This window comes from Dermatophagoides farinae, chromosome 8 (assembly GCF_024713945.1).
Source record: "Dermatophagoides farinae isolate YC_2012a chromosome 8, ASM2471394v1, whole genome shotgun sequence".
NCBI lineage: Eukaryota > Metazoa > Arthropoda > Arachnida > Sarcoptiformes > Pyroglyphidae > Dermatophagoides > Dermatophagoides farinae.
Window position 1 is genome coordinate 593,490 of NC_134684.1, and position 13,056 is coordinate 606,545.

The 13,056-nt window shown below is 29.8% G+C and overlaps 1 protein-coding gene across 3 annotated transcripts in view; it reads right to left on the bottom strand.

Annotated features, from left to right (window-relative positions):
* Nucleotides 1-13,056, bottom strand: part of LOC124495929 (uncharacterized) — a 32,307-nt gene that overhangs the window by 12,629 nt on the left and 6,622 nt on the right. For all 3 annotated transcript variants that reach the window (XM_075733556.1, XM_075733554.1, XM_075733555.1), the window contains exon 2: nucleotides 6,835-10,173. In XM_075733556.1, the coding sequence (XP_075589671.1) occupies nucleotides 6,835-10,119 (3,285 nt within the window). In that variant the 5' untranslated portion in view covers nucleotides 10,120-10,173. The remainder of the gene's footprint in view (nucleotides 1-6,834; nucleotides 10,174-13,056) is intronic.

The following is a 13,056-nucleotide window of genomic DNA, read 5'->3' on the forward strand; positions in this document are numbered from 1 at the left end:
CAATTTTTCGCCATTGTAAATGGTTTGTATTATCAACATATAACAACAACAACAACGAAAACGAAAAAAAAACAATTAACCTCTTCGTTTTATCACAACTTTTTGAGTGGACCAAAATGAAGAAAAAAAAAATCTTGTGTGTGTGTGTGTGTAACGAGCGTGGGCAAGTTTATATATGACATAAAAATTACGATAAGCTTTTTTTCTGAAGATTTTTTTTTTTTTGATCAGTAAAATAAACTTAATTTTTGTCTACTATTTGTTGCTGTGTTGGAATATGAAAAAAAAATTCAAGTCCAATTATCGTCATATATCGTAATTACACAAATTATCTAAAAAGATGGATTTTTTCAAGCATCCTTATCATGTGATGATGATGATCATCATCATTATCATAATCAGGCTACTACATCACTCACACACACACACACACGTGAGACAAAAAAACAACGACCTCAAGGTCCAATAATCATAAATGACGATCAACAACAAAAGACAAAAAAAAACGAGATTCAAAATCAGAGAATAATGGCAAATGATAACTGGTGGAGGACATTCACATTCACATTCACAATCATCATCTAGAAATAGGCAAGGAGAAAACAGGAAAAAAAACGAAAAAGATCACCTGTATAAAGAATGGAAAAAAAATCTAAATGACACAACAACAACGATAATGATGATGAATGTCATCAATTTTTTTTTGAAAAAAAGGTAAAGAGAAAGAAAGAAGGATTTTTTCAAAAAAAAAAACAACAAATTCGTATTTAATTTGTGACATAACCATAATAGGATTATATTATATATATTTCAAACGATTAAAAAAACAACACGATAAAATGAGGATCCTGAAACAATCACGAAATCCGAAGGAAATATGACCCGAATTTTTTTTCAAAACAATCGACATTTTTTTCATGAAAAGTTCAAATGTGTGTGTGTGTGTGTGTGATGTGTTTGTTTGTGTGATTTACAATCTTCAATCACTGATGACGATAAATACAACAACAACATTATCATGATGGAAAAAAAATCTAGAACATCTGCGATATTATATCAAAAAAAAAATGAGAAAAAAAGCCAAAAAATTTTAATGATCAACTTTCAACAACAACAACAACTACAGCATAAAACAGATAGAAACAAGCGACAACAGGCGCCATCTAATGTTTGAATTTAGGAATAAAAACTGAAACTAAGAAAAAAAATTTTCGAGTTTGAATAGAAAAATTGAATAAAAATATTCCCAGTTCCCGGTTGGATAAAATGTCAACAGAATGTCTATATCGTGTTCATATAAAGTTCCATTGTCCAGTGAAATAATTAAACAAAAAAAATTTCAAAATTCTCTCTACGGAATAATTCCCGGATGATGATGATAATGATGATGACCGTGAATGTTTAGTGAGAAAATTAAATATTATTCACATTCACATTGTCCAAAAATAGTAGTAATCATGCATTAAAAAATGTGCCTCAGGAGAGATTCCATCGACTAACAAATTGAAAAAACAAAATTTAAACAAATAAATATACATCTCATCAAACAAATGAACAACAACAGAAAAAAAAAATTCAAATTCATTGTCAATCCTAACCAAACCTTATACTTTTTCCAGTATTTTTTTTTTGACGAGGAAATGATAAAGAAGCAAAAAAAAGAGGAAACCGTTGAAAGGTGTGTGTGTGTGTGTGCAGTCACACACACACACAAACTCTTTTCATTAATTTCAATAGTTTTAGTTTGCATGAAAAAATAAACCTAAAACCGGAAGCAAAAGAAAAAAAAATTTTGTTCACACACATGTGTGTGTAGTAATGAAATGTTGGCAACAAAATGGAAAAAGACAAAAAAAACTACCGGAAATGTTCAATTATTTTAAAATGCATAATACACGTTTTTTTTTGATTTTGATAATTGGATGTGCTACAAGCATACAATGTGGCCATAAATTTACAAAATAGTCAACATACACACACACGAATTCATTTTGTTTGTCAACGACAAACAAAACAAAACAAAAAAAATGAACAGTTTGACACTATGTGTCATATTGTCATTGACTGTGTGTGAGTGGCATGTTTTTGGCGTTGAAAACGAACAAAAAACAAAAATGAAAATGAAAAAATTCTAATTCTAAATCTGATTATTTTTCACCGGAAAAAAAACATCATCAACAACAACATGATGATGACAATCAAAATCGGCTTGAAAAAGAATCAGAATCAAGTGGTCCTGGATTTATTTTAATTGTTTATTTTCGCTTTCAAAGCTAGAAAAAATAATCATCATAATTATAGAATTTCATGAGAAATCGATATATAAAAAACACAGTGTGTCTTGTGTTGCTGTTGCTGGAATATTCTTTATACGAAGAAAAAAAAATCTCAGATTTACCGTCGTTATAATTTTGTTTCATATTCTTCATTCGATGAAAAAAAATACAAAAAAAAAAATTTCGTCTGGATCTTTTTGTTGTTGTCGATGTTGAACAAACAGTAACCAGAATGAAAATCAAAGTATGCAAGTCAATCACGCAATATGTAGTTTCATAATCATTTTATCGTTTCAAAACACACACACACATGGAAACAAGAATGATGAATTTCCAATGAAAAATAAAAGAAAAAAAAATAGATGGAAATTAATGAAAAAAATGGATTTGCACGTATTTATTATTTTTAAAAATTTTTTGTCCTCGAAATGACAATGATGAAATGTGTCAAAAAAAATTAACAATTATTAAACTGGATTAATTAATTAATATCAATGCAAATTTAATTTTTCTCTGTGGATAATCCAAGATTATCCACTCAATCATTCACTCACATATAGACAGGCTCTAAAATGGAATCAAATGTTGTTGATGGTGAAAATTTTCCTTAAACACCCAAATACAATATATCACACTGAGGGAAAAAACCTTGAATTTATTATTATTCTGAATTTTTTTTTCGAGCTGAAATGATTAAAGAATCAACGACCTTTTTTTGTTTTCGTTTGTATTTAGTACAGGTTCTGGTGTTTGTTTTTTTTTATTTGCATTTCTCAGAATTATTATTATTAGATTCTGGTACTCGTTGTTGTAGTTGCTGCTGCTGGAACGTATAAACAATATATCATTATTATTAAATAATGTTTTTTATCAGATACTCGTATTCACGTGGTACAAACATAATTCGATTTGGTTAACGAGAGAAAAATTTCCATTTTTTTCATCATGAATAAATGAGAGATTTCCATATAAAAAATAAAGATGTTTGTTTTCTCACTAAAGTTTGTCAAGTTTTGAGAAAAAAAAATGAATTTTTCATTCAAAGAAAAAAAAACAAAGGTGGATTTGAAAACTCTCGACTTGTTCATAAATTCTCTACGTTCATCATTTCATCAATAAACAGTAGCATAACAACCAAAGTTTCAACGAATGGAAATAAAATCATTATATTCATTCACGCAGGTAAAGTCAATGACAAACTATCGATCAAAAAATTTTCTTCAATTCAACAAAAAAAATAATTATCAATTCTTTGTAAAAGTTTTGGAAGAAAAAAAAGTTTTTTTTTGGTCTATTTCTTTATTTTTCAATCGAATAAAAATGATTTATTTTAAAAATTCGATTCATTGACCACCAGCAGCAGCAGCAGCAGTGTGTGTTTGTGGTAAATAGTAATCAAAAAAAAAAAAAAAAAAAAAAAAAAACAAAAACAAAAGAACCACACCTTCTTACCACCGGTGATCAATATTTACAATTTCTTTTTCTTTGATTAATCATGATATGATTAATCAATCAATCAAATCAAATCGACCATCAAATTGTATATGATAATATAAAGATGTTTATGATTCATATCGATATTTTTTATGCTTTAATTAGTATCATCATCATCATCATCAATTGATCAAATCAAATATGAATAATGAGAGAGGAGGAAAAAAACATGGATGGATTGCTTTTGGATTTCTGTTTAGCCAATTATTTTTTTTTTTTTGATTGTAATCATCATCATGAATCTCAATCATTTTATCAGCAAAAAAAGAGGCCATCTTGGATTTGGCAATTATTCGGAAAAAAATCGAATGAAAAGAATTCCAGAAGACTTGAACACACTAATGAAGTGACTATATTTTGCTATATTTAACAAGCATCGACTCTATCCTTTCTCTCGAGTGAAGTGTGTGTGTTTGGTATCACGATGTTTTTTGTTATCTTTATGTGAAACAAGCGGGCAAAACGATCAAAATACAAGTTACATGAATGGAATTTTTCATGGAAAAAAACCGAGCAAAAAAATTTCCAAAAAAAAAAAAAAAAAAATGAAAATGCATCATACCCAAACAAATGTTTCCATTTGTAATGAATCCATTTTCGGCCCATCGATCAATGCAGATCGATTATTATTATTATAAAGGTGGTGGTGGTTGTAAAGATGACTTGTTCATATTGTTTTGTTCCACTTGAAACATCATTTGAAGTGTAAGCAAATAAGTTTCATTTCAGTTTTTTTTATTTGTTCAATTCTTGAAATCACATCATCATCATCATAATTTTTTTTTTCACATCGTGATAATCATTGAACCATCAAGTGGTTATTCTTTATTCTTGAGCTAAATGATAACATTCACAAATGAAAGAATCAAATCAATATAATCATCACACACATGTTTGGATCACAAACAATAAAAAAAACACATGTCTTTGTTGTCGATTTTGGAATGTGTTTGAAAATGATGACGATGATGATGATGATGTGTGGAATTCATTTCATTTCAACAAAACAGAAAACAGAAAAAACAAAGATATCATCACCATGAATTGAATTGAATGAAAAAACAATACACGCCAACACACATACGAGGTGCGCCAAATTTACAGGATATAAAGATGAAAAAAAAACTAGAACAAGGGATTGGTTTATAATTTTTTACATTTCATTTCGGCCGATGAAATGATGAAATTTTGTTCATCGTGTCTGTGTGTGTGTGTGGCTTGGCTTTTTTTTTTACTGGCCTATATGATAAAGTCAAGTTTTGTCGTCGTCGTTGTCGTAGAATAATAAAAAAAGAAGGATGTGATGCTCCATGAATTCATTTTAGTGTATGTGTTTCTCATCTATAGATAATAATAATAATAATAATGTCATCATGTTTGGTAGAGTGGGGAAAACAAAAACAAAAAAAAAAAAAAGACTTTCACATTCTGTCAGAATCAATCTATCTATCTATCTCTCTCTCTCTTGAGAGAGATAGATGTAAGCCAAAAACAACAACATAGAGAAGAATCGGTAATCGTAGAATACCGAAAATTGAACAACTTTTTGTACTAAACAAAACGTGTGTGTGTGTGTGTGTGGTGATATACCCGCGTGTGGTCTATGTTATGTTTGATGGTGTTTGCTCAAACTCGAACAAAACAAACTTATCATATATGAAAAAAGGCTGAAGCTTTTGCTTTTATTTTCCGTAGTAATAAAGATAGGATTCAAGAGAAAAAATGACTGTGAAGCAAATAAAAAAAACGAATAGCGCCCAGGATCATCATTTCTTTATTGCTTTTGCTGCTGCTGCTGCTGCTCATTGGAATCAACCGAAGATGTGGCAGAAAAAAAAGTTGAAAATTGGCTTGAATCCACCATCGGATTCGAGTATGCGCTTCGTAGATTATTATATACTATGTATTTGTGTATATGTGTGTAAGCCAATGTTTCGATTCTAACCAGCAACAACAACAAAAAAAAACCTATTATCGACTTGGATACCCGTACCAAACTTTCTTACATTATTTTCTTCTCCATACATCTATCAATTACAAATTGATAGAAAACAATGCAGCAGAAAGCAAACAAACAAAACAAAACAAAACAAAAACGAAAAACAAACAATAAAGAATACCTAAGCACATACCTAGCAACTAAAAAAAAAAATAAAGAAAGAAAAAAAATCAAACTAGAAATAACCGGACCAAAGAATTTCTTTAAGGAAATTTCTAGATTAGATTATCATCATTTTCATTCTCATTAATTGACATGACCAGACTTACATGACATGACAATTTTGATCATCATGGATTTTTTTTAATAGTTTATGTTTTGGGAAAACATTGAATATTCTATACACGAATTGAATGCATATAAAGAAATGAACATTTTTTCTTGGAAAAAATAACTGAATAATCGATGATTATGATCATCAATGGAGATGATGCATCGATTGATCGATCGATATCACAACAACAACAACAACAAAAAAAATTCATAAGATCAAACCCGTACACACACACACACACACACACATCACATGATCGATCAAATAAAATAAAAAATGAAACAAACGACAAACTAACTTTATGTTTGAAAAATATAAGCAGCAACCAAAAGAATCTACACACATCGGTTTGGTAGATGGCAAAAAAAATTTACCTTTTTTAAGGTTACACCATTTATATAGCGAAATTGCCTGGAAAATTGAAAAAAAAATCCTATTGAGAATATCGGTTTTGACTAAAAGAAAAATTCCGTTGATTTCCGATAATAATAATGATCCTAACAACATACACAAACAATGTGAATTATTATAATTGAATGTGCAATATGATAGTCAATGTTGTCATCATCATCATCATCATCATTATGGTTCCAAAAATAACAAAAAAAAAAAAAAAAAATTTCCAGTCAACTCATCAATCAAATCAAAATCTATCATGCACCATTATCAGATTAATCATTATACATGAAAGATAAAGGTAACAATTATCAACACAATTAATTTTACTAATTAAGTTGTTAAAGTGTCAAATGTCTAAAAATATCAACAAGAAACATAGAAAATACACATACCTGAAGATCAATAGATGATACTGAGCCAAAAAATTTATTTTTTTTCGATTCAAATAAATTGGTAGAATTGGCGAAAAAACTTCGTGATAAACTATTGATTAATGGCTGTGATGGTGTTGTTGTATTATTTGTCGTAGCTACTTTACGTTGTTGCTGATGAAGATTATTTGATGAATAAATTGATTGCTGTGGCTGCTGCTGTGATGGATATTGTAACATTGATGTTGCCGATGTGGTTGTGGTTGCCGTGGTCATCGTCGTTGATGTAATCATAGATGATACGATAGGAAATCGTTGTGAATATCGACTAAATGATGATGATGATGATGAAGATGTTGTTGTTGTTGTTATTGTAGTTGATGTTGATGTAGTCATCATCATTGAACACGGTGGTGTTATCACTGTTAATCCACCATTTGATTTCGTATATTTTGTTGGTGTTTTCTGCTGCTGCTGCTGATGATGATGATTGACCACTGTATTTTGCTGATTATGGCTTGCAACATTAACATTGACATTTGGTGGAACAACAACAGTACCATATGGATGATAAATATGATGATCAGGCACATGTTGATTACCAGCAACATTACCGGCAGCAGCATTATGACCGGATGTTTGAATCAATGAATTAGATGAACGTGATATGTTCATACTACTACTATTTGAAGCATGTCTTTGATTTAATGAGACATTCGATAATACAGGTGAATAATGTTGTGAATGGCCAAATATCGATGGTTGCTGTTGTTGTTGTTGAGGAGGTAAATTGTTGTTGTTGTTGTTGTTATGAGAATTTGTTATCGGATACAATTGTATAGGTACCGGATGTAAAGTCGATGACGCCGGTGATACCGTCGGATTTGAACTATTAGATCTGGATAATAAAACTTTTTGAGGTGTTGTAGGTGCTGATACACTACTGTTGCCTAAAGCCAATGGTGTTCGTTTTATTTGTGGTAAAGGTGTCGCCACATTACATTGATTATAATCATTGTCAGAAGAATTATGATGGACAATATGTTGTGCAACTTTTGCCTGTTGATATGAATATGCGTGTAATAGTCCGGAAGATGTTGATGATAAAGGTGATGATGATGACGAAGAATTGGTGGTGTTAGCACTTGTTGTTATTGTTGATGAAGAATTCATCACATTTACCGTAGATGATGACAATGGTGCTGGAGCACCAATCACATTCCTATTACCGATTGTTAAGCGACGATCAATTGTAGCCAAACCACCAACAACACTTCCAGCTGCAAAACCATTCGTCGAAGACGATGTATTCGTTGTTGTAGAAGACGGCATCAAAGATAGATTTGTTGAAGATAAATGTGTCGGCAAAAAATTCTGACCTGAATGCAAGATATTCGATGGTTGTAATAGATGATGGCCTTTATTTTTTTGATGATGGCTAAGTGATAATGAAGAATTTGATCGCAACAATGATGATGATGATGATGATGATGAATTAAAATGATGAGGATTTGGATAAACAAATGTATTACGATGATGATGATTGCCTATAGTGGCACAATTTATTGGAGAATTTCGACAATGATACAATTTATTCTGATGATGGTGATGGGTATTATCATTACCAGCATCACCACCATCGATAATCGTCGATGATGGTGGTTGTATAGAAAGATCACGTAATGATTCAAATTCTTTGGTAAGACGTCGTCGTCGTTGTATTTGTGTATTTATAATCGGTTGTTGAAAAGAAGCTAAATTTTGATTCGATTCTTCAAGTTGTTGTTGTTGTTGAACATTGACAAGACTTTGTGAATTGTACAATTTTTGTTGCAATAATTGTTGTTGTTGTTGTTGTTGGCCATAGACATGATATGATGATGATGATGTATCATAGATTGTTTCATTTGTACGATTTGAACAACTAGATGAGCTACTAGGATAACCAAGTGGTGAATGATGATGATGATTTGATGATGATTGAAATCGTTGCTGTTGTTGTTGTTGTTGAGCTAATTTATTATAAAATTCCTGAGATCGATATCGAAGTAATTCTGTATAGGTTTCTGAATCTTTTTGTTGTTGATGCTGCTGTTTTTGTTGTTTTTGTTGTTGTTGTTGTTTGTTACTTTTGGTTATTGATTCATGATAGCGCTGAAGTTCTTGTAATTGAGTATTTACATTTACTGAGATCGTTGTTGTTGTCGTTGGTGTGATATGTTGTGAAGATAATGATGATGATGATATCGATGACGAGGAAAGTGGCGGCGGTGTTGAACAGTGGTTATGGGTGACGACAACTGTATTGGTGGTATTGGTTGTTTGGTGGGAATTGACGTTGGGAGGGGAATGATGATGATGATGATGATTTAAACCGAAAATCGAAACGGAAGACGTGGCTGATGAATTTATTTGCAACCGATTGTTGCACAATAATGGCGATGATAATTTAAATTTTTTATCACAACCATCAGCATCTAAATTTTGAACTTTAAATGTTTTCGTCATCAATTGTGATGAAAGAGTTGAATCATTTTCATTATTATCATTGTAATTGTAATTATTGTTATCAATGATATTTCGGCCATATCGGTGATTGCCATTGATTGTGGAGGTGGACGACAAAGAGGAGAACGAGGGCGTATTATTAATGGTAACATGATGATTATTATGACCACCATTAATGATCATTGAATCATTGGTCAGAGGCAAAGTTTGTATTATATTATCGGCAATTTTACAGGATTTATTTAAAAAGCCATGATTATCAGCAATAGCAGCAGCATTAATTGAATATTGTCGTGTCGAAAAAAAATCAAAGCCGTTTTGGTTGGATTGATGAGAAATTTTTAATCGATGATCATTATCATCATGATAATGATTACAATTATCGGTATGTTGTTTGTAATGTTGATGATGATCTCGTGAATAGTACAAAGTCGGTGATGGCGATGAAATTGATATTGAATTCAATGCCACCGTTGTCGTTGATAATGGTGATGAACAATGTTGTTGTGATATTATGTGATTTGTGATTTTGGACAATTTTTCAATATTAATTTCTTGAACGATATTATTATCATCATCATCAACATTGTCATTGTTATGAAAATATTCATGTCCATTCTGGACATTGATAGTATCGTGTTGATTTTGTTGAATTTTCGTATCACTCAATGATCCAATGAATCGATTACTATCTTCTTTTAGTTGATGATTATTTTCATTATTATTATGGCTATGGCTATTATGCTTCAAATCGAAATTGTTGCTTCTATTAAACATTAACAATGAACTTTCTTTCATAATAATAATGATGATGATGATGATAATGTTTTAGAAAGATTTTCTCTATCTTTCCTATGATGATTTGATGGATAAATAAAAATGGAACAAATGATGATACAATGGCCAAAATGTCATCATCATCATGTCAATGACAATAGATAGATGGATGGATGAAATAAAGAAAAAGAAGAAAAAAAATGTTGAATATTAATAAAACAAAGCAAGAAAAAATGTTTGAAAAAATTGTAAAATAAAAAATTTTTCGGGCAATTTCTTGGCTTGTTGTTGGAAATTTTTTTTTATTGAGCCTAGATTTTTTTTTCATTCATTCATTCATTATTCTTTTCTCATTTTCACCTTTCAGAAGAATTCTTTTATTAGAACGAAAAAAATTCATGAGATTCTTTTCAAAGAATAAAACAAAAACATTCTGTTGCAGTGATTCAATTGAGAATTCACATACTAGCAACAAAAACAAAACACACACTAGACAAAATTGAAATGAAAAAAAAACTGAAACAATTATACCTTGGAATCCTATGTATGTCGAAAAAAATATCGTTTCTCATGATAATCGACAAAAGTAATAAAAAACTCGAAATAGATTCGATTAATTAGTGTGCGAAACAAATAATGATTATGATGATCATAAAGAGTTGACAAAGTGAAAATTTAACCAGGTGAATACAAAATTTACGTTTTCAGCAATGAATAGAAGATACACATGCTAACTTGGTTGAACAAACAAGCAAACAGGATTACTTGAATAAAGCGTTTTGTTGATTTTTTTTTTGAGAGCCAAAAAAATGACAAAAACAAAACAAAAATGGAAAAATATTACACACAAAAAAAGTGACAAGTTGACGATATCCAAAATAAAATAAAAAAAAAATCAAACCAAATCATCATCAATGATAAAAAGTAAATGATGATGAAAGAGTTTTCCCTCCATTCAATTTTCCTTTTTTCTCTCATTTTCTTTTCTCTTAATATTTTTTTTCCAAATTAGAGAGAAAAAGAGAGAAAAAAAATTCAAGCAAGAGAAATTATACATTGACAACAACAACAACAAGTTGTTAATCGAATGAGCAAAAGGAGGAAAAAAATAGTTTTTTTTTCGTCAAAAATTGAGTGCATACACGCACACAAAAGAATCCCAAAAGAAAAAAAAGCAATCATTTTTTCTGTTCATTGAAATCCCTGCAGAGCGAGAACAATTTGTGAATAATTCGGAATAAAAGAATCATGCAGCAAGCATAGAATTGAATTTAAATTTTTTTTTTTTGTTATTCAACAGAATTTCATTTTCTAGGTCACAACATTGACATCATTCACATCCAAATCATCATCATCATCATCATTCACAATCAAATAAAGTCTATTTCTTCATTTTCCAGAAAAAAAATTTTTTTTTCTGAAAAAAAAGAAAAGAAACAAACAAACAAACAAGGACAAGGCCACAATATTACAAAACCAGAAAATGACTATAGATGATTTTCCTCATAAAAACAAAACAAAACAAAACGAAACAAAAAAAAAAGTTTCAAAAGTACATTTCTTATTGTGATTTTGATGATGATGATGATGATGAACAAAATTCTTTAATTCCCTTTCTAAGAATCTTTAGAATGATGTATAATACATGTGTATGGGATTCAAACAAAACAAAATCTCAACATCTACACAAACCGAATAACCGGATCCGATCACATGGTTGTCTCTCTCTATCTCTCTGATTCCTGTATTTAATTTTTAATCTTCTTATCATACATATATAGTATATATTAAATGGAATGGTAATCTGTATGAATGTCTTTGAATGAAATGATGATGATGATGATGTTGTGTCACAAATTGACCATAATAATAAAGAATTATATAGATGGAGCTTATTATTAACAATTCATTATCTATTTCAAGTGAAACATGAACAAAACAAAAACAACAAAAGAAAAAGGAATATGAATTGTCATTATTATTCCATGCGAGAATATTCTTTCAATTTTTGTTTTCACTGTATTTTACAATAATGAAACAAGTCATCGCCGTGATTGTCAATGACAAAATTTGGATGGATGGCCTTGTTAATTCTTGCGTAATTCATGAAATTGTTTCAATACACACATCATTATATACAAATTCAATCAAGTCAAAACATTTTCAAACAAACGAAAAAAATCCAAAAATCCAAATGAATTTCCTTGTAAAGACATGAAATGAAATGAAAAACAGCATTTTTGACTAATCCATATTTCTATGAATTATGATGATAACAACAACAACATCAACAACAAAAAAACAAAATTTCAATGAAATATGATTTGACCAAAGTGTCTGTCTGTGTGTGTATGCGTGTGTGTTTAAGTTTCAAATTTTAAATCAAGCATTTTCATTTTCTTTTGAAAACAGAACAGAACAAAATCTGAATTACAAAATTTTTTAAATGAAAAACAACAACAACAACAACAACATCGACAACTTCTAAATAAAATAAATCAACCAGAATGTAAATAGAGCAAAAGAGAAAAAAAAACTCATCTAAAAGTAAAAAAAAAAATAAACGATGAACTAAATAAACAACGACCAAATTGCAATTTTATTAAGCAAAACTATTCACTTATCATCAAAAAAAAGAACCATTCATTCATCTTGCATTTGATTATCGGATTAACTTTCTTCATCATCATCATCATCATCAAGTGATGTATTCTCGTTTCAAATACAAATGTTTCATGTTTGAAAACGAAATGAATAGCCTAAACAAACAAATAAAACAAAAATTGTTCTACTTGCACAGAAGATGGAAATGAAAATTACATTTTTGTATTACCCATTTGTATAAGAAGTGAAAAAAAGTTCATAATTCATTCATCAGATGATGATGATTATTTGATTTGATTTGATACGAACATCGATATAATGTGTAACCAATGATAAATAAAAATGCATGTCTAG